The sequence below is a fragment of the Macrobrachium nipponense genome, chromosome 16, assembly GCF_015104395.2.
Source record: "Macrobrachium nipponense isolate FS-2020 chromosome 16, ASM1510439v2, whole genome shotgun sequence".
NCBI lineage: Eukaryota > Metazoa > Arthropoda > Malacostraca > Decapoda > Palaemonidae > Macrobrachium > Macrobrachium nipponense.
Window position 1 is genome coordinate 55,125,317 of NC_087209.1, and position 23,394 is coordinate 55,148,710.

The 23,394-nt window shown below is 34.8% G+C and overlaps 1 protein-coding gene across 1 annotated transcript in view; it reads right to left on the reverse strand.

Moving 5' to 3' along the window:
- Positions 1–23,394, reverse strand: part of LOC135195701 (uncharacterized) — a 249,855-nt gene that overhangs the window by 97,229 nt on the left and 129,232 nt on the right. The window contains 2 exon segments of the mRNA XM_064222101.1: positions 8,855–9,008; positions 20,753–20,883. Coding sequence (XP_064078171.1) covers positions 8,855–9,008; positions 20,753–20,883 — 285 coding nt within the window.

Consider the following 23,394-nt stretch of genomic DNA (forward strand, 5'->3'; position numbering starts at 1 on the left):
AGAGAGAGAGAGAGAGAGAGAAAATGGCTGGCGAATTTGACGAAAAAAACAGAGCACGCTTATCCTAGGTGTGATATAGAAAGTGTAGCTAATTCCCAACACTTTTCCAGTGGTTTATCCTGTTTTTGCATTATTCTATTTTTAAAGATTAGTTTATGAGATTAAAATTTTCTTTTGTACAGTTCCCCCTAACAAGTGTCGACAAGAAGACTGAAAGTTGTAATTTTCTTTGACGTTTTAGATCTTTTGACAAAGTATAAATCAAACTTGTTCTTAATTTTTGTTTGAAGAAAAATGAGGTTATACAGCCTTTTGTGAAGTGTCAATGCCTTGTTTTCGCCTCATTGCTCATTATTCTGATTTAATTAATAAGAGGATTTATGTAATCTATTTTTTCAAGATGTTTCCAGAAAACTGGAGCCGTTCAGAATTGAGTAACTTGGATGTTCGAGTGTGAGATGAAGGCTCCTGGCTCCCATGTAGTTACCAATATCCAAAGAATATTTTGATATTGGAAGTTGCATGACGACCTGATAGCAGACCGGCAGAAAGCAGCCAGCCTCACATCCATTGCCTTACTCTTATCTAGAAAGAACACAGAGTTTCGTCTGGAAGAATTTATTTTAGCGACAACTGAGAGGCGAGTCATTCCAAAGAGTACAGTGAATAAATTTTGTTTTAAACTTTACGCATTGTTTAATCACGCCACATTATAAAACCCAAAGGACCACTACGACTTCAAATTTCATATTACGCATTATGACATCTAACCTTCACCATTTCTTCATGCCCTATGGCCTATCACGCATACAACGCCTATATATGCATTTCTATCAGTTTTCACACCTTGCTCATGCCTCAAGAGACCGTCCCTTCTACAAGATGTAATTCCTAAATCTTATTTGCTTACTCCCAAAACTCATTTTTGTAAGTTGAGATCTCTCCACACACCTGCCATTAATCTTTTGTTAACTGGAGATGTATGCTGGTACATCTAGAAATGGCTGTCTTGTGAAGACAATTGTGCCCTGAAGAATGAGAGGGAATCCTCCCTGCAGTGCCATACCTCCATAGGTGCAGTCTTAATGTCAGTTGCTGTACGTCTTGTGAAAAGTCACCGTACCCTTGTTAATAAGTAAAATTGAATGCTTGTGTGATTTTGTAAAATGTGTTTTTCTTACTAGTTTAAACGTTTTTGTGGTTTTAGTGAACGCAACTTCACTTATTGTGTGGAATGAGTGGATCATCATCAAGTCCCTATTTTATTTGAGGGAATCGGAATTTTGGAACTCATCTGATTCCTTCATAGGGAAATTCCCCGCAGACAAGCATTGGTCAGTATCTGGGGAACCGCACAATCAAAACTGCTTCTTTTTAGTCGTTTGAGATAGGTAATTTTAAAATTTTTGGATTATTGGATTTGGACTGCATACATACCTTGTTTGCATAACGACCCCAAGAGATTAAAGCCCTCTTTTGAACGGATTAACAATGTACCTTTGTTCCTCTCAAAAATTATTTGCAAGATAAAGTATTTTTTTTTGTCCCTCCGTTGCAGCAGAAATTGTTGATATTTTTTTCAAGTTGTCTATGTGTTTGGAATTGAATGTTTTACGCTTATTTGGGTGGACATGGCAAAGACTTTCTGTGCCAGAATTCTTCTCCTACGTGCAGAGAATCACATTAAAATGAACACTTATTGTGCACTTCTAAGGTAAAAGAAGCCAAGAAGATATCAATTGATGAAATAACATACTAACAAATGTCTTTATACCCCAACAAAATTGGTTAAGATAGGAAACGTTGAATTTATACCTTAGATAGTTTTAAACTTCGAAAATTTGGTACTGTTGATACCCACAAACATCAAGCTGAACTTTGACTGCAATTGCTGAAAATTTTGGGATTATTGATAAAGCATTATTCAATATCTTAGAAACTGAATACAGAAAATTACTGCATTAATCACAAACAAACATTTTCCTCATCAACCAAACAAAAACTTCTTTCAGTTTTCTTCTGAAGATTGAAAAAGAAACCCACTAAATCACTATGTAACTTGTTTACTTCTGAGCATTTACATTTAATTTTACTTCACACTCGAGTACTTTCAGGCCCTATCTGTGGCCCAATTTCAAGAGATGTTTGGGATGTCAGGCTGGGTCAAGGCCCAGAAGTCTTCTGGAACTTCTTCTCGTTGAGCTGTCATTCATGTGATGGCTGTTCTGGTTTCCTTGAGAGTTGCCAATCCCCTTTTGTCGCTCTGATATCCCGAGCTGATGGCCAATGGGATTAACCCTTGTAATAAGGGAGTGGTCACCAAAAGTCTGTTGGGCAGAAAACCTAATCTCCAGGTCAGCAGGGTCAATCTTCGCTTCTTTTAATATCAAAGCTCGGCTTATGGGATCTTCTGAGGTAAGACCTTTATTTCCTTCAATTACTTTAATCTCTCTGATAAGTGCACCTTTACTACCCTCCTGTGACTAATTTTGTTGCTTTTGTATATAAGCCTACTGTTTTTGAAATCCATCCTATGGTCATTTTCCTAACAATGCCTAGCTATAGCACTCCCCTGAGAGTTTACTGCCCTTCTATGTTCTTGGATTCTAGTCCTTATTCCCCTACCTGATTCCCCCACATATCTCTCTCCACAATTGTTGCAATTGATTACGTATACCCCAGCTACATCATCTGTATTACTGTCTTCTCCTTCCAATTTATTTGTACATACTTTGTTTTTTACGCTATTATCAAAGGTATATACAAATTTACATTTTAAAATTTACTTTTTAAAATTTTTGAAGTGATTTGTTTCATTTTAGGCATAAAAGGGAGGGCAACTATTTTCTTGTTTTCTTTATTCCATGTACTCTCTACATTTGCTCTGTAAAAAAATTTTCTAGCTTTGTTGAGTGCCCTTTTTCTGAACCATTCCGGGTATGCTAATGCATCGAAGCTTTTATCGATGTAATTTATTTCTAGCTCTATCTTGCAAGGGTCACACGTTCTCATTGCCCTAAGAAATAAACCTGTTAGAACCCCTATTTTTAAATCATGACTGTGAAAAGAGAAGAAATAAATATATGAGTTTGTATGTGTGGGCTTTCTATACGTGCTGAATTCATATCCTGTTTCTTTTGTTTCTATGAGTATGTCTAAAAAGGGCAATTTATAATTGTTACTTTTCTCTAAAGTGAACTGGATATTGTTATCAAACTTATTGAATTCGTCTAGAAAAGTTTCTATTTCATTTTCATCACCTTGCAGAATAGCAAAAATACCATCCACATATCTCCACCACCCTTGCAGTTTTAAGTTAGGGACATTAACATTAGGAACTAGATTAGTTTTGAAATATTCCGTATAGATGTTAGCGAGTATAGGTGATAATGAGGACCCCATAGCTATTCCATATTTCTGTTTGTAAACTTGTCCCTCAAACGTGAAATAAGTATCACTGACACACAATTTAATCAACTCAAGGAAGACGCCTATTTCGATGTTTGAATTGAAAATACCCTCATTATGTTTAGTCTGGAGGAATTCTAATACTTTATCTAAGGGGACATTGGTGAATAATGCTACCACATCAAAACTAACCATGTGTCCCTTTATATTCTTTTTCTTAACTTTGTTTATGAAATCTACTGAATGTTTAATATGGATTCTGAAAATATACCTAAGTATATTCCAAGATCTCCAGCTAACCACACAGCTAAGTTTTTGTTAGGAGATTTCCTACTAGAAACAATAGGGCGTAGTGGGCAGCCCTCCTTGTGTATTTTGGGGCTGCCATATATATATATATATATATATTATATATATATATATATATATATATATATATATAGTATATATATATATATATATATATATATATATATATACAAGTTCAGGTAATTTACATGAGAATAACTTATTGCATAGCATGTCCTTCCCATTACCTAGTCTACTGATTATTTTCTTCACATTCTGATTAAAGGTATCTGAAGCTTTTGGATTGTTGGAGGATTCTCTATTTTAGCATAAGTAGTTTCATCATATAGTAGCCTGTACACTTTAACCCTATATTCTGAACTATTCATGATAACAATACTACCCCCTTTGTCAGCTTTCATAATTCTAATATCTTTGCAGCTTTTTAATCCCTTCAGAGCGATACTAAATCTCCTTGGCAAAACATCTCCAAGTTTGCTTTCATTACTCCCTATCATCACTCCTCTGCTGTTGAATTCTATGCTGATATTGTCTGTAGTCCCTGCACAGAAATTTAATCATATCCCTAGTGCTGCTGTTTCATCCCTAGTCAACAATCTACTTGAGATATTCTTTATATTATCCATATTGCTAAGTTTTATCCAAACCGAATTACTGAATAAACTCTCAAACTAAATTTTAATGTTGACCATGTTAAGATTTGTATCAAAGTTTACTCTACTGTTGACCTGTCCAACAACTTTTTTGTACCACTCACCCCTTATGATCTCTTGAAGTGTGTTTTGTGTACTCCTTACACCAGCAAATGCAGCTTCTTTCTTCTCCCTAAGCTCTTGCAACTGATCCTTCATGTATCCTTCTTGAAAACTGCTAAATGCTTCTCCACTCCAGGGTCTTCTTCCAATCCTGCCAAATGTTTTTGGACACACTTTGTTCTTCAAACATTCACTTATAAACCAGATCTTATTTTTCATGGCTTTGGCTTTGTAAAGTTGTGTTTCATATCTTCTTGCATAATGAACAGCTTTAGTTCCAGCGACTTCATACAGTTGCTGAAAAGTACTTCTGTTGTAGTGTTGCTGTGGGTACATGATGAACCAAACAAAAACTTTCAGTTTTCTTCTGAAGATTGAAAAAGAAACCCACAAAATTAAATGTAAATACTTAGAAGTAAACAAGTTACAAAGTGATTTTGTGGGTTTCTTTTTCAATCTTCAGAAGAAAACTGAAAGAAGGTTTTGTTTAGACATTATCAAAGGCATGACATATAGTGCTACGCATGCCTATCATGAAAATAACTTCCTTGCTCGCTACAGAAAAAGTTTAAAAAATTTAAAGAATGATAATAGCTTATACATTACTAAGGCTGATAAATCCAATAGTTTAGTAGTTCTGGACAAAACTGATTACATATCACGCATGCATACTTTACTAGAAAACGAAATAACTTACAAAAAACTCGCAAAAAATCCGTTGGACCAAATAATAAAAAACTTTAATATCAATATAAAACAAATTCTTAAAGATAAAAAAGAACTTTTGTGTAAGTTAACAGTAAAGTGTCCCTCATTACCTTATTTATATGGCCTAGTCAAAACAGCCCAATTATTAGTACTGAAGGATCAATTGCTTATAAACTATCTAAATATCTTACTAAGTTGTTATCCCCGCTACTAGGAACTGTATCTAATTCACACATCCGGAATTCTCTTGATCTTGTGGAAAAATTAAATAACATTGTACTAAACCCTAGCGATATCTTTGTCAGTTTTGATATATGTTCCTTGTTTACAAAAGTCCCTATTGACTCTGTGCTAGAATATTTAAGTAATGAACTTTTACTGCATGAATTGCCTATGTCCGTTAGTCACATAATTTCATTGATTAAGTTATGTATTTGTGATTGCAGATTTATTTTTAATGGAGAATATTACCAACAAATATTTGGTATGGCCATGGGTAACCCTTTATCACCTCTTCTTTCAAACTTATATATGGAATTTTTTGAAAGACAACACCTCCCGAATATCACACTTGTCCCCTTAAAATGGTACAGATATGTAGATGACATCTTAGTAGTCTTACCTGTTGGTATCGATGTAAATGATTTATTGCCTAAATTGAATGATTTAGTGCCATCCATAAAATTCACTGTTGAAATTGAAAATAATAATGTTATCCCTTTCCCAGATGTATTAATACATAGAAAATCTTTCCAATGTAAATTTAGTATTCATAGAAAACCCACAAATAATTTAACATATATACATTTTTATTCTGGCCACCATCTTAATATTAAAATTTCAATTTTTTCTTCTATGTTCCTACGTGCTTTGCGTATCACGAGTCCACAACATCTTGACCAAGAAATAGAATACATAAAAAAGACAGGAAACGATCTCTGCTACCCACCTCATTTAATTGATTTATGTTATCAAAAAGCTCACAAAAAGTTTTATAGTGTTGCTATTAATGAAAAAGATATGCCTAAAAATGTACTTAGCTTACCTTACTTTCGTGGATTTCAAACCATAAAATCAATATTTAAATCGTTTAAAGTTAATATAGTGTTCTCTTATAACAATACCATTAAAGATATGCTAATTAAGAATAGTCCCGTAACAAATAACAACATCATTTACAAAATTCTTTGTAAGGATTGCCCATCGTTTTACGTTGGTCAGCCAAGTAAAAATTTATGTGTTCTGATTAAGCAGCATATGTATTCAGTTAGAACAGACCAGACTTCAAATGCACTGTTTATCCATCTGAGTGAAAAATCTCATTGTATTAATTGGGGTGATACCTATGTAATTGCTAGACCTAATGATTATGTTTCAAGAAATTTACTGGAATCAGCAATTATACAAATCACTAATAAAAACAACCTAAATCTTAGTCCGGGAATGCACCATTTGGACCCATATATTTGTAAAATGTTTATGAAGGACCTTAGAATAAATGAACTACTAATAAATTAGTCCCACATGTATATAGTTATTATTTCTCTCCTCTCTCTCTCTCTCTCTCTCTCTCTCTCTCTCTCTCTCTTACTCGATATATTTATTTTTTTTTCTCGTCCTTTCATTAATAATTTTTTTGGGAACATTTTTGTAAATTTCATGATAATAAGTTGTATATGCCTCCTTTTTTTCAAAATGTATTGTTTTCTGGGTGAATCATCTGTTGACCGCGTGTGTATCCTCCAAGGTGTGGCTGCCCTCAGGCGTTTCCTCGTTTTTGTAGAGTGAAATCGACTCTATTGCTAATCTTGTAGTGTCAGTTTGGATATTAAGCCTTCTTTGACTATGTTTTTCCTCTGTAAGATCAATTGTGCCTGAGTAAAAGGTCGAACTAGACCGAAAGTGCTTGGCTATCTCGCTTTTCATTTTTTTCTTTCGCGGCAAAAACCTTTATATATATATATATATATATATATATAATATATATATATATATATATATATATATATATATGTATATATATATATATATATATATATATATATATATATATATATATATCGAGCTACAATGTCCTTTAATATCTAATTCACTCTACTCGGAATTAATATATTTTCATATATGCTTAATCGAAGGGGAATTTTTTCTCGATAATAGACTTGCCTGGACCGGGGCACGAACCCACGGAGCCTTTCAAATCCAGGAGCGTCAGTGAAGCTTTTACCTACTACACCACCGCAAGAGCTTCACTGACGTTCCTGGATTTGAAAGGCTCCGTGGGTTCGCGCCCCGGTCCAGGTAAGTCTATTATCGAGAAAAAATTCCCCTTCGGTTAAGCATATATGAAAATATATTAATTCCGAGGTAGAGCGAATTAGATATTAAAGGACATTGTAGCTCGATATATGTATATGAATCACGGAAATGTGATATGACTTATATATATATATATATATATATATATATATATATATATATATATATATATATATATATATATATCACACATATCCACAGGTGAAAAATAAGAGACAGGGTGTAGGTCCTGATCGGTTTCTAATAATGCATTGGAAAGGAATATCATTGAATCTAGTTTTATAAAAGAAAGTTACAACAATAATATGTATAAACTTGATCCTTTAATATCAAAAGAAATTTGTAAACTGTTTAAATTTTAAGGTTGGCTGTAGAGATATATGAAAAATAGGATTATTATATTTGTAAACACAGTAAAGGGGGCAGTAGTGGTAATGAGATGTTCAACCCCGCCTCCCTGACACCTGTCAGGTGTGGACTTGTACCCTAAGCGGTAGTATCCCTTGAGAATTTATTGTAAATTTTAGCCTAATGATTTTTGAAAGCCACTCCTACCTTGACACCTGCCTGTGGGTGGATCTGCAGCCTCAAACTGTTGTGTGTATGTTCGTCAGTACTGTCTTTGTAGTATATATACTCGTGAATTCTAATACTATGTATCAGTCCTTTGTCAATGGCTTGAAAATAAAGCCGAAACCGGTCAGGACCTACACCCTGTCTCTTATTTTTCACCTGTGGATATGTGTGATAAATGAATCACGTGCTAAAGTGATTATAATCATATATATATATATATATATATATATATATAATATATATATAATATATATATATATATATATATATATATATATATATACATATATATATATATATATATATATATATATATATATATATATATATGATAAACTAAATGATTATGGAAAAAAAAATGCCACTTTCTCTCTAAAAATAAAAGTATTTAAACAGATGGTCGTACAGTATTATCTAAGGGATCAGAAACTTGGAGCCCTACTAAAGCCTTTGTCCTGCAGTGGACTAAGAACGGCTGATGATATACAATATATTATATATATATATATATATATATATATATATATATATATATATATATATATATATATATATATGTGTGTGGTGTGTGTGTGTGTGTGTGTATTAATTAGTTATTTGCTTCAGTCAATTTCATGGATTTTCAGGTTCTTATTGGAAATTATATCCAGATACCAAATGAGCAAATGGTTAAGAAACTTCTGTGCATATTACACCCACCCACACACACACACATATACATATGTATATGTGTGCATATATTTGAACACGAATAGCAATGGTAAATTAGACAAAAAACTTACACTTGACGTCAAGGTTAATGGGTGGAGAAGTTGTAGTACTCTTGATGTTCGTTGCTTCGCAGCTGTATTCTCCAGCGTGAGCTCGAGTGACTCTCTGAATGACGAGGGACATATTGGAGATGAACACTCCGTCACCATCAGTCATAACTTGGCCCTAAAAGTATGATTAACTTGAAGGAAATCCGTCTACGTTCTTAAATATCCTTTGTTTATGTTACTCAGTCACTGATTGTTTGAATGTCAAGTCTTTGTATCTTCACTTACTCTACTTCTGAATTTTAGTAAATATCTGAGCTGTATGGTTATAAATTCATAAGCCTCGGCATACGTAAGTAATAGTTAAGTTTTACTGAAAAACTGAAAAATATTATTCAATCTCCATTGTATAGAAATACCTTTATGCCATCAGTTCATTTAAGTGACTATACCCTACAGTGGTCATGTCCCCTAGACACACATGACTATGCACGAAACATCTATAGAGAGAAACCTCTCTCATTAGTACATGTAACACTCCACAACACGCTAAATTAGATTATAAAGAAATGATAACAAAATGATAAGCCACCAAAATGTTAAAAGAAATGATAGGCCACTGAAATGTCATTATTGTTCATCTTAACACTCTTTCAGCCGGTGACTTGAGCCTGGCCCTTCCACAGTCCTTTCACTTTTGTTGCACCAGAACAAATGTATAGCATTTTACAAGTCCATGGGCTACGATAACCCCTTCCCCCCTTCTTTATACCCGCCTCTTTTTTCCGTGTATTTTGATGTCTAAGCTTCTAGACAAGCATTGTTAGTCAAGCGATATCTGGTTGTTAGTAAAAGTAAACAGCTATTAAAGATGGCTAATGGCCAACAAGGGGAAAACTGAATACAATGCCACTTTTCAACCTGTTAATTGGAAATGTTATTTTAGAGCTTCAATGTCACTTGATGTATTGGTAAACACCCCTTTGGGCCTTTATCAATAGATTTATGAAACATCATTAAAAAAAATAAAGTTCCTCGTTTAGTGGTGTTTTCCTATATATTTTTCCTTGTTACAAATCTTGTAACTTGTCAAAAACAGAATAAGTGCCATTTCATAAAGCTCACATGTCCTTTTGTTCTCTTGATTTCCAACTCGATACTGGCACCAATTGTCGTTTTCTGGATCTGAGTCTCCAAGATTGAAGGACAAGAGACCTGGCTTTATCGCTCCCCAGGGAAATCAGAATCACAGTGGGGAGCCATTGGCCGAATTATCAACATCCATCCAAACCTCGAGCTCCGGGGTCAAAACTTCAAACTCCATAACAACCTCCCTGTGGGTATAAGTATGCCCTGCAAAGTCCATACCTTCGCAGTGCAGGTCTAGATGCTACGAGTTTCTCATACTTGCTGTCTCCCTAAAGTTGAAGTGGGGAAATCTAATACGCCAACGCCCTGCAGTGAAGCACCGCTGCCAACTGACATCCCTCAGGCCCTCAAGTCTCTTATGGCAGTCACCCCAACGAGGTGATGAAAGAAAGCCATAGTTGGTTGCCAGCCTTTCACCCTCCTTTTGTCTTGCACTTCTACTTTTGCTGTGATATTCCAAATTCCCACCATTCCCTTGTCATGAATTCCATTTAAATGCATTCCTGCTTCATTGGTGGGACTTGTTTGATATATACTTTCTCTCCTCTTTGTGGAGTAATTAGTCAATTAATTTCGCTTTGGAAACTTCAGTGTGATATCTTCAGTGTTGTTGCTATATGCATTGCACAGTTCTAAACCATTTGTGTAATTACTGTACATCTCGTCGGTCCCTGTTGTGTGCCTGCTCATGCAGACTTCAGCAGAACCACCTCAAGTCTAACCGCCAGGAAGATCCGGGGGTGGCTAATCTCCAGTACCAAAAGTGATAAAAATTTGCTGTAGTGTTTTACCAATGTACATTGTGCTAATTTAAGCTGAGTTCGTAATCCTTAGTGTACTCATTTTAGTTGTAGTACTGTTTACTTGCTAATTGGCACTAGTGTTTGTTTACTTTGTGATTTAACGTAAACTTTGAATTACCACAGACTGATAGTGCTCTTATTAAATTTCACTCTTCTGATACCCGTAAAAAGTTTCACTTACGTATCTCGGAAGTGACGTCACTATTTGCGTTCGAGAATATTCAATAGCTATATCTATCATGTTAAGAGATCTTTATTGTTTGAAACAGTGTACTGTTAAAGATATTAATATTCATAATCTCACTATCTCTCCCTCTCGTGTTAAAGGGAATTCATTAACATTATTGCAGAAGTACCCAGTTCCCTAAATGCCTCACCTTATGTGACGTCATATCCATTTTGGGGTCGAGTTTCGCAGTCTATAGCTCCCATAGGAACAGATTCAACCTTAGACTTAATCCTGTGCTGTAGAGAGGTACTAAGGCTTCTCTCTCTCTCTCTCTCTCTCTCTTCTCTCTCTCTCTCTCTCTCTCTTCCAATCGACAGGAATTTAATTTTTACAGTAATGTAAAGAGTTGTAGTGGTCACTCTCATGTTTTTTTTTTTATATTTGCTATTATTTGTGGATCTGAACAGACTGCATAAAAGTGTGTAATGTAACAGGCGTTTCGAGTGAATTTAGTGAAATCTGAAGCTTCAACTGTTGCCAGGTAAAGTGAGTTTATTTATTAACCATGGTTAAAACGATTTTTGAAGATTGAATAAGGGATATTCAAACTATACTCTATTTTTTTCCATCTGTCGATCCGCCTGTGGTGGTTGCGCATGGTAACACTGCATCCCGGGCTTTAAATAGTTACGCTATGTGTAAGTTTTAGGGAAATAAAAGGATATCTTGGTGTATATTTGCAACTGAAAAGTGTTTTAATAATTTATTGTATGCGAATTACACCGTTAATATTTGAAATAGGATAATATTCAAAGCCCGGGACGCAGTGTTACCATGCGCAAACACCACAGGCGGATGGACAGATGGAAAAAAACAGAGTATAGTGCATTTTGCATATTGTTTTTATGTGTGAGTGCGAGTTTTTTTGTATCCTGTGTGATACCATTTCTTAGTTTGTTCACATTTTAATGGTGAATTTAATACTCATACATTTCATGTTTTCACGCTTTTGCATTCACAGTTTGTTTCATTAACTTAGGTGTTTGCTAACGATTTAAAATTGCATGCTTGATTTAACTTTTAACACTTGTGAATTAATTTGCATTTACTTAGATTTCTTTTCAACTCCTAATTATTTCTTAACTGTTTGAATTTTACTTGAGCAATTTATCTTTTTGATTAATTTGCCTTACAAACTGATTTTGATTTATTTTCTTATTAATTGATTCAAGAATTAATTAAACTTTGTGTTGTTTTCAAATAATAGTAAATTTCCCTAAGATTGTGAATTTCACTTATAAATTTTGAATCTAAGAATAAGATTTTTGTTTCATTTAGGATTTGATAGGATTTGATTTAACTTATGTATATTCCAACCTTAGTGATTGATTTTGCTGTTTTTCCTCACTTTTCTTGAAGTGAGTTAGGACAGGGAAAACATTTAAAATACTCACTCTTTTAAAGTTGAGGATGGAGTGATGGTAAAGGCACAAATCAGATATATTGCAATGAAAGCATTAATAGAATCTGGTAGAATAACTGATGAAGATGAATTAGAATTAGTTCAAGAGTTGTTGAATGTAGCGCAGGCTGATGTTATGAATGAGCAAGAGGAAAAGAAAAGGAAAAGAGATGTAGAGTTAGAGCTTAGACACACAAAGGCAATAGAAAGTATGATTAAGCTAAAAATGCAAGTTGATATAGAGACACTGCAAGCTGAAAAAGAAAGAGAAGACAGAGGGAAAAGAGAAAGAAGAGAAATGGATGAAGAAAAAGCAGCAGAAGAGGAAAGAGAGAGACTAAGGTTTGAAAGGGAGATGGAATTATCAAGAGGCAGATCCACATTGCCTGTAACAATATCTAACCATAACCAAGGTTAAAAAGATGTAGTAAGAGTGCTGAAGTTAAGCCCTAAGTTTACTGAATAAACTTCAGATAAGTTTGATCACTTTTAAAAAGTAGCTTCAGGTATGCGATGGCCAAAGAGTCTTGGTTGGTAAAGGGAGAAGTGCTTATTTCGCCCTATGTACTCAAACACAAAGTGCTACAAGTTTACCAGATGACCCCAGTGTATTGCAATGAAAGATTCTGATCTTTAAGAAAAGATGGAAAGGTAACTCTCTTGGATTATGTTTACAAAGTGAGAGGGAGTTTCAAACGATGGTTGAAGGCTGTTAAAGTTAAAACTATGGATGAACTTTAAGTGTTAGTTGTTCTTGAACAATATTGTATGGGAATTCCCGAACACATAAAAGCCTATTTGAAAGGGAGAGAGGTTTATAAACTTGACAAGCCGGCTACACTTAATGAAGATTACATTATAATTTGTAGCAAAAGGGACTATAGTATCATGTTCCAGAATCAGCAATACAAAGGTTTTAAGTCTCATCCAATTTTCAGGAACAAATTTAATAGTGGGAATTCTACAAGTGGTAATACCAATACAATACAAGATTATACCTCTCAGCAATCTAATATGAAATCCTCATCATCCAGTTTTTCAAGACAGTTACAGAGGCCTAATATTGTCTGCTTCAAGTGTGGAAGAGCAGGACACTACAGTCAGGAGTGTTATCAGACACACCAGAATTCGAAACCAGTTGGTGAATTAGTTAAAGGTGACCAGGTGACACAACCTACGAAGAGCAGTGTGGGGTGGAATCAGACTACAGAGAAGACTGATACTAAACAATCAGAGTGTTTAGCAACAAGTGGAAATGTAACCTCAAGCAGTGAGTGGCTGAGCAGTTTGGAGGCTTTTAAGTCATATATCTATGAGGGTACACTGACAACTCAAGGAGGGAGTGTGGAGGTACCAGTCAAGGTATTATGTGGCACAGGGAGCAACCATAGCATAGTAGTACGTGGTGCTCACCCTCAGTTGGAGAAGAATCTCACAGGAGATTCAGTTATTTTGAAGGGTATGGGAGAGAAGAAGTAACTCCTATATGCCGCTTACACATGTCGTTTGAATTGGAGAAAGGGGATGTTAATTTTGCTGTTAATTAAGGACTCACTGAAGTTGGTAGTGTGCCATGTTCCTTATCCTATAGTGATAGATGAACCGTTGAGGATTAGTCCTACAGTAATTCCAGAGAAGGATAACCCCCACCTGTTTCCTAGTTGCGTAACTATCAGAAGTATGAAGAGGACTACGCCTGTAAGTGAAGAAAATGAGGATTTTCCACACAAGAAGGATCAAGTGAAGGATTTTTGAACTTAGAAGAGCAGTTCTTGGAAATTGATGCTCCCCCTATTGCTGACTTAGAAGAAATTTCCCAAGAAGAACCTGTTGTTCTTGAAGTGACTCTGAGTAGTCAGAGTGTTCCTGAAGATAGTAGTGAACTGCAGTTGCTAAGTTAGCAGATATTGAGAGTTCAGCCATTGAAGTTGGTCAAGTGACAAGAGAGAAGCTAATGGAACTGGACATATGGGAATCAGAGTCTGTACCTATGGGAATCAGAAGGGTGTAGAGAAGATCATGAAGTATTTTTCTGGCCAGGACTTCGCAAAGATGTTAGCAGGTTCTGTCGAGCACCTCGGCCAGATAGCTGGAAAACCAAATGAAACCATTCAGAAAGCCCCCTACAACCTATAGAAGTTAGAGGAGAACCCTTTAGCAAGGTGATGATAGATGTAGTTGGACCACCTCCGAAAGCGAAGAAGAGAAATGAGTATCTGTTAACCTTACTGTGTCTGTGACAGGATATCTTAAGGCGATCCCTGTTAGAAACATATCTTGCAAGGTAATTGTTGAGAAGTTTGTAGTTTGTAAAGCTTTTCTCAAAGTTTGGAATACCAGAAATTATACAGCAATAGATGAACGAATTTTACTTCGACATTGTTCCAGGTTGTGATGAAATTGTTAGGAGTGAAACAACAGTTTTCAACTGCTTATCATCCAGAGAGTCAGGAAGAGAATGGGATGTTGGTTTACCCTTACTGTAATTTGAGGTCAGGAATGCTTATCAAGAAAGCATGGGATGTACACCTAATGGTTGAGAAGTAAGAGGAATATTGAAGATTCCTGCGGAAAATTGGGAAGAAAATCAATAGGAAATCCAAGGAGAATATGAAAACTTGAGGAAAAGGTTAAAGGAGAATAGAAATGTCTCCTATGAAATTCTGAAAGTAAGTTAAGAGAAAATGAAAAGGAGATATGATGATAAGACTAAGCTAAGATTTTTTTAGCATAGATTAACAAGTGTTCGTGTTCCTGCCTATGAAAAGGTTTCTCCTTGATAACGGATTTCAAGGTCATTACAAGATAATTGGGAAATTAAGTGATGGAGCTTACATGATGAACACTAGAAAGAAGAAAGCAACAAAGGAAGCTACATGTTAACCCCTTGAAACCTTACTTCTTAGAAACTGAAACCAGTAAAACAGACCGCTTCATTTACAGAAGACGACTATGGCTATGAATTGGGAGCTGAAAGCTAGATGAACAATTTTTCAATTTTAGAAAATTTGGAGGATTAACCAAAAGATCTGAGTGTTGAGCAAGGTGAAGAATTGAGTGAAGTGATTAGAAGTTTCACAGAAATTTCTTAAGATGTACCTAGGCGTTCCGATCTGACCAAGCATGAGATCAAGATCCAAGAAGATGAATATCATTTAAGCAGAGAACTTATTGCTTACCACCTTATCATTGATTAACAGAACCCAGTTCAAGTCATTAGAGTTCTCCATGTGTGTTAGTGAAGAAACAAGATGGGCCATTTAGGATGTGTACTGATTATAGGAAACTGAATTCTATCAGTGTGTGGCTGACAATTATCCATTGCCTCTTATAGATCAGTTACTTGATAATATTGGGTAAGCCAAGATTATTTCTAAGATAGACCTAAAATATAAGAATTTGATGTGTAGGCGTATGCCCTGACATTGCCTCAAAATATAAGAATTTGATGTGTAGGCCTATGCCCTGCCATTGCCTCAAATCTAGGCTAAAACCAAACTCTGGCATACAAAAATAGAGCCTTTATTCCCGCCCCCCCTCCCCCCAAAAAAAAAAAACTAATATGAAAAAAGGAAAATGAATTGTAAATCGCAATAACATAAAGTGCAATCACTCCCAGTAATAATCATCTGAATTAAAATGCCACACACCACCTCTCCATAAAAACACATCAGTTCAATCACTATTTCTATTTCCCCAAAAACTAAGAGGTAAAAGTGTCCGCCATAGGATTCATTTTATGTGGCGACATTCAGATCCAACAAACTTCAAGAACTTGGTGGAGAGCTGTGTCTCACCTTTTAAATACAATGACTGCCCATAGTTTTGCAGTTTACTGGTAGTAGGTGGGGTAGCCTTACGGATACTTTCTACATTATTAATTACAGGAGCGAGAAGGCCTTTTCCAACTTCGAACCCAAGACACTGAACACTTGCCATCCCAACTCACTCTTTTCTAGATTTCCTGTTAATCCTGTTTCCCATAGTTTCTTAAAAACTCTCTTGGAATCTTCAGTTGTTCTTCCCACGTTGTAGAGTCAATCATTAATCAGTAAACTGTTTTGCCGTTGGTCTGATGAATCCACCTGCAACATTCCAACAAGTGATGGATCAACTTCTAGGATCTATGAAGGGGTAGGCGAATACCATGCTAACATAGTAATTGACTCTACAACATGGGAAAAACAACGATTCAAGTGCATCGATTCGAACGCAGACATTCCCAGTGTCACCTCCGTATTCAGGTGAACCTCATTTTCGAAACACGAGATTGTAGAAACGTGGAACACTTCTGACTTTATTCTTATTTTCCTTTTTTATTTTTTTTCAGGCGATAATATAAAGTCTCCTTTTGGTAACCAACACTACGTACTTTAGGTTGGTAAAACAACCATTGCAAAATAAATGAAGATGAAAAGAACCACAGAATAACCAACTTTTAGAAAATTATTTCCAATCAAGCATCTTCAAGGAATGGTCGTGACGTAATCAGTGGGAGGGGCGTAGCTGCAAAGCTAGCTGGACTCAAGTATATCTTCTCTTGCTTTATGCTCGTCATTAGTCATGACAAATAACGCGTGGGGCTAGACATTTCACAATAAAATCACAAGAATTACTTAGATCACATGATGAGCGCAATACAAAATTAGACCACAGTTGTTCCCATCTCTCTCTGTCTCTGTATATATATATATATATATATATATATATATATATATATATATATATATATATATATATGTGTGTGTGTGTGTGTGTGTGTGTGTATATGTGTGTGTGCGTGTGTGTGTGTGTGTGTGTGCTTTAAGCTACAAATGTCCTTCAACAACCAATTCGCTCTACCTCGGAATTGATATATTTTCATTCATGTTAACTGAAAGGGAAATTTTTTATTTAATAATAATTTCGTCCTCTCGTGGATTCGAACCAGCTCACAGAAAATAACATATATGAAAATATATCAATTCAAGAGTAGAGCGATTTGATATTAAAGGAAATTTGTAGCTCAATTCATGTATATGAATCATGGTGGTGTAATATATATATATATATATATATATATATATATATAGTCTGATTACACATTAAGCTACAAATGTTCTTATATATATATATATATATATATTATATAATATATATATAATATATATATATATATATATATATATCTTACGAGGTCAAAATGACACTCGTTTAAATAAATGGAAAGAAATTCCTAATTTGGTAACGTGACCTACCTTTCTGCTTCCCTGTAAGAGTCGCCGTCTGAAACTAGCTGACAATCAAATATCAAACTCTAGGCATATTCAGACTCCCACTATTACTGAAATATACTTTTTATTTCCCAAAATAGCTAACATGTAAATGGAATAAAATGGGTTAAGAATAACTAAAAAAAAAGAACAAAAATACTATCATATTCTTCGCAAAATCATATTTAATTAAGTATTCCCTTTTATCTCTTTCTGTCCAAAAATTCATTCTATCTTAAATTAAAAATACGTCTAGAGAAAACTCATTTTTCTATATGGTGGCTTCGAATCCATATGAAAATTAAAATATAATTATCAGACAATTAAACATTAAAGTTCGTCAACAAAATGTGCCACATCGCACTTCCCCTTCTCTAGAACTGAATTAATTGTCATTTCACTTCTACCTTTTCCGACGGACCTCCAACGCCTCTTCTACACCGAAATCACCACTGTCCACACTGACAGTTGCAGTTCAATTTCTCCGCCAATTCACATACCAGAGGTTATATGTCATTTTCTGTGACACGTAATACGAACTCACATCCACTAACTGATGCTACATACTCGATAACTTTCCCGTGTTTAACTCATGTTTTTGGAATGCGTCAATGAACTCAATTGTGCACACTACTTGTTTCCTATTTGTTTTCCATCTCAGCATCTCTGAGGATTCCAGCGTTTTGCATCTGTCTCTAATCGGCAAGAGATAAGGTTATCAACCCCACTATTTAATATATATATATATATATATATATATATATATATATATATAATATATATATATATATCTTAAAGTGTCCTGCTCTTCCATGCTTGAAGCAGACAATATTAGGCTTCTGTAACTGTCTTGAAAAACTGGATGATGATGATTTCATATTAGATTGCTGAGAGGTATAATCTTGTATTGTATTGGTATTACCACTTGTAGAATTCCCTGTATTAAATTTGTTTGCTCCTGAAAATTGGATGAGACTTAAAACCTGTGTATTGCTGATTCTGGTACATGATACTATTGTCCCTTTTGCTACAGATTATAATATATATATATATATATATATATATATATATATATATATATATATATATATATATATATATATATTATATATTGCTACTGTCAAAATGCATATATCCCCTCTTTGACTGTATAAAATATTGTGTATAAGATTTTGGGAACATTTTTTTTTCAGATTCCTAGATAGCTTAGAGATAGGATGTTTAAAATGTGTGTTCAGATTTCTGCATTACATATTGTATAAGAATATATAACGTAGAATGTAGAAAGAGAGAGAATATCTTTGTCCGTTCAAAGCTAAAATTGTTTCATTAACTTTTCATGTCCTCGAGGTTGTGGGAGCTCGAGTCTTCGTTGTGTTTTTTAAAATATGTCAGTCTTAATTATCGCTCGACCTCCGTCTTGATCGGGTACGAACATGAATGTATACTCATCTTGTTCGCGTTCGTCTTTGTCAAAGCCACGTGCAGATTTCACATTTTTATGTAAAGTTGCATCATAATGGAAGCTTCTAGATAGAATTGTGTCCCAAAACGTTTTGTGTCATCTCCAGTCCAGCTTCCATAAGGGAGAAGTTTCTCATTACATCTTAGAACCGCGAGGCGTTCAGATCTCTCTCCCTCTCCATCGCATAGCACTTTTGATTTTAAAGTAACATAACGATTTCGTACTTGTAGAATTCAGATTTAATGTTTTTCAGAGTTTATTTAGTGTTATTTAGTGTTTTTTGTGGAATCTGAACAAACATTGTTGTGTAACGGCGCCTGGTTTTGTGAAAGTGTGAAACAAGCCTGGAGCAAAGAAAGAAAGAAGTTGGTATACCAAGGTAGAGTGTGTTATATTTTTATTAGTTGCAACTAATAACTAATAGGAACAGTGGTTAACTAATAACTAATAACTGATGGTTACAAAGGTTTGGTAAAAACTAATAACTAATAGTAACAGTGGTTTGGTAAAAACTAATAACTGATAGTTACAAAGGTTTGGTAAAAACTAATAACTAATAGTAACAGTGGTTTGGTAAAAACTAATAACTGATGGTTACAAAGGTTTGGTAAAAAGTAATAACTGATGGTTACAAAGGTTTGGTAAAAACTAATAACTGATGGTTACGAAGGTTTGGTAAAAACTAATAACTGATAACTAATATTTACAGTGGTTTGAGTGAAACTATTTAAATTTTTACACATTGCAATTTTTTTTGTGTTTTGTGTTTGTTTATGTTTTGTGCATTTGTCCATTTCCTTATTGAAGTGTGTCTTTTTATTTTATATTCTGTGTGATTAGTACTTTTTGCAATTTTGGTATTTTCCACATTTTTCTGTCTTCATTTGCATTCACGATTTAATTAACTTAGTTTTTTTCATTACTTAATCATTGCATATTTAATTAAATTTAACACTTTTGAATTATTTTGCATTTAATTAGAATTCTTTTCAAGTTTTATTATTGTTTAGCACTTGTGAATTAATTTCTAATTTTCAATTATTGCCTAACACTTTTGAATTTTGATTGAATTAATTTTCTTGAATTTTGTGATATTAATTTTGACTTAATTTTACTTAATTTGATTCAAGAATTAATTAAACTTTACTTTGTTTTCAAGTAACAGTAATTTTCCCTGATATTGTGAATTTTAAGTTGTTAAGGGATCACTGTTGCCTTTAGAGTATTCAGTCGTTTAGTACCTGTGATGAGGGTTCAAGTGTCTGGCTTTTGTGAGGCAACAATTAATGAATGGTAAGTGTAGTAACCAGATACTTAGCACTTCGTCACAATATATATATATATATATATATATATATATATATATATATATATATATATATATATATACACACACACAAATACATATTCAGAGACCGATCTCACTATTTAGAGTATTATCCGTTTCACTTTCATTTCTATTCTGAAAATGGATTACAGTATGGGTTTCACGTACATCATCCATCACATATTACAATATCCACTCTCTCTCTCTTGATTTTTAAACCTGTTCTACAGAGTTAATTGAAAATAAACCAAGCCAAATCATTCAGTCATGGTTAAATTAAAAGGGAAAAACTTACATTTTGACGCCATACAGTCTTGAATACCTGTGGCTTTGCCTTGACAGCGCACTCAAAATAGACATCGTCTCCCTCCTTGATAAACTCGGGGTGAAGGGAAGGTCCAAGCCGTATTCTTACAATAGGTGCATCTGCAAAGAGGAAAAAGAAAGTAACAAAACAAGGGTACTAAAATCCTGTTGTCTGTTTAAAGGTGGGATGTACTCAATTCTGTCTTTAGAAATAATAGTTTATCAGTTACGAACAAATTGTGAAAAATCAGCAAGGTCTACCTTCTATGCCATTCAAAACCTTAGGCAAAGTAATTATAATGAACGCATCCGTAAATTGGAATTAGAATCGAAACTGGTAAAACTGAAGACTACTACTGCAGCCTGTATCTCGCCAGTCGCCTCCCGGAATATTTGCCTCCATTTGTTTGTGTTTTTGTTCAATTTCATGGCTTTGCTTATGTTTATAATATTTACCATCTTTTTTCTATGATTTTACTTTCATACCCCAGGGCTGGTAATAAACATGGTAACCATTTTGAGCGTAAAATGGTACAGACCGAACCTTAAGGGTGTGGTACTTTTGGTTACACACTAAGACATTAAATTTTGAGGCTCCGGGCGGAGAAAGGGCGCAAGCGCCACCGCGGTCAAAATAGTTAGCAGTACGACATTTTCCCCCAGGCTTTCCCCTATGCATCAGCACTTCATCTGTGACCTTAATATGCCATTGAATGCAAACACTTTTTCCACCCTCATGCGACGTAGAAACTTCTGCAAAGAGACTCCCTTGAACAAAGGGGCTTCTCCTCAAGGGATGGTGTGTGCCGGGGGTATTGGGTTGTGAGCATTAGTCGTCTCTCTCTACCTATCTCCCGCTCAGTCTCAGCGACCAATAAAAACGCTCACAGACTGGGCTCGTGTTTCAATTGGCTAATTTGGCTTGACGCTGCTCTTAACTTGTATGACAGGACACAGAGACTCCATCCCGTTCTTTCTATTCGTTCCAACCTTTCTATTTTGTTTATTCTGGCTGATAGTGTTAATAATACTGATCAACAAAAGATCGTATTAGTGAAGGTGAATCTATTAACAGCGATCCAAGTGAAGTTATTGTTGTGCTGGGAAAATAAATATCGCTGAAAGATTCTGTAAAGAAAGTAAGACTTATACTTGCTGAAAGATTTATGAAGAAGCACGTAAAATTGGACCTGCTTGTGCTGATTGTGTTTTGAGAAAGCTACTGTGCCTATGATAGAGGCATTGTTTAAAGAATGTTGGGGGATGGGAGACAATGTCCAGACGTCATATTTGCAGAAATTAATGGTGCCGGTGCCAATAAATCGTCGCATGATACCTGCTGCGCAAGGTTCAAGTTCACAAACAAATTACTGATTACGAAAGTTCTATTTTACTTACTCATTTCTTGATTTGTTTCTCGTTCCCATGTTTATTTTAACTTTATTTTTTAATTCATATTTTGCGCTTGAACACATTAAGAAGCTGCCGACCATGACATCTCATTATTCTCCCTCTAAATCTTGTAGCCTCGTGTTCATGGAATCGAAGCTTAGTGTTGTGAAGTTGTATATGTATGTGAAGTTTATTAAAGATGAACATCCAAATGTAGGTAGGTACTGTTTCTTTTTAATTATCATAGTAACGTGTTTAGGACCGAGTTTGATGTTGGTTTCATGCCTTCAGTTATTGATACATTTAACACCTTTGATTTATTGACAACAAATATTAGAAAAAAACCAAAGATTTGTGAAAAGGCTCAGTTGAATGAAATGCAACGTGAATTGGATACGCCTAATTAAGTGCTTGCAACACAAATTAGAGCTGCACTTAATAGCTTTAGTAGTTCAGACAGTGATGATTTTATGGCGTGTTGTGTTTCGATCTGTAACAACAAACATTGCCGACATCCAAGCGGGGAACTACTGTTGCTTATTATTATAAAATAAAACTGTGGACATACAACTTTCGTGTTTTTAACGTGAAAACCCGTAAATCGACCATGACCTGTGAGACGAGGTTAGCCTACTGCACGTCAACGGTCATTCGAGATAGAGTTGCCTTAACCATAACATCGAGGCTAATCATGTTGACAAGCAGACAAAGATTGTGCCTTTTTTAACTAAGATGTGGCCAATGAGCTTACATGACCTATTTTACTATCTCTAACATTTATTCTTATACGTTGTGATGTCACTAATTAATAAATGGTCAAAATAAGTATGTCCAACCGCAAATATCATTATAATCAGGTAAAATAACAAGCCGGCACACTCTACTTAACCATACATTCTATACTATGGCTTAAGTATAACTTATAATAATGGCATAATCTTTGGATATATGGTACACAGATAAATTTCCTTTAAAATGGTAAAGACTAGATTAAAATCGTGCTTTGCTGGGCGCCTCATTTATACTTTTTACGTTTCCATTTCCAACATTTCATATGCTCTTGTACATGTCTGTATGTATGTATGTATGTATGTATGTATGTATGTATATATAATTATATATATATATATATATGTGTGTGTGTGTGTGTGTGTGTGTGTGTGTGTGTGTGTGTGTGTGTGTGTTGTCTGTGTAAAACCTCTCACAGGCCATCTCATCCTCCAACCCGTAAAGTAACAG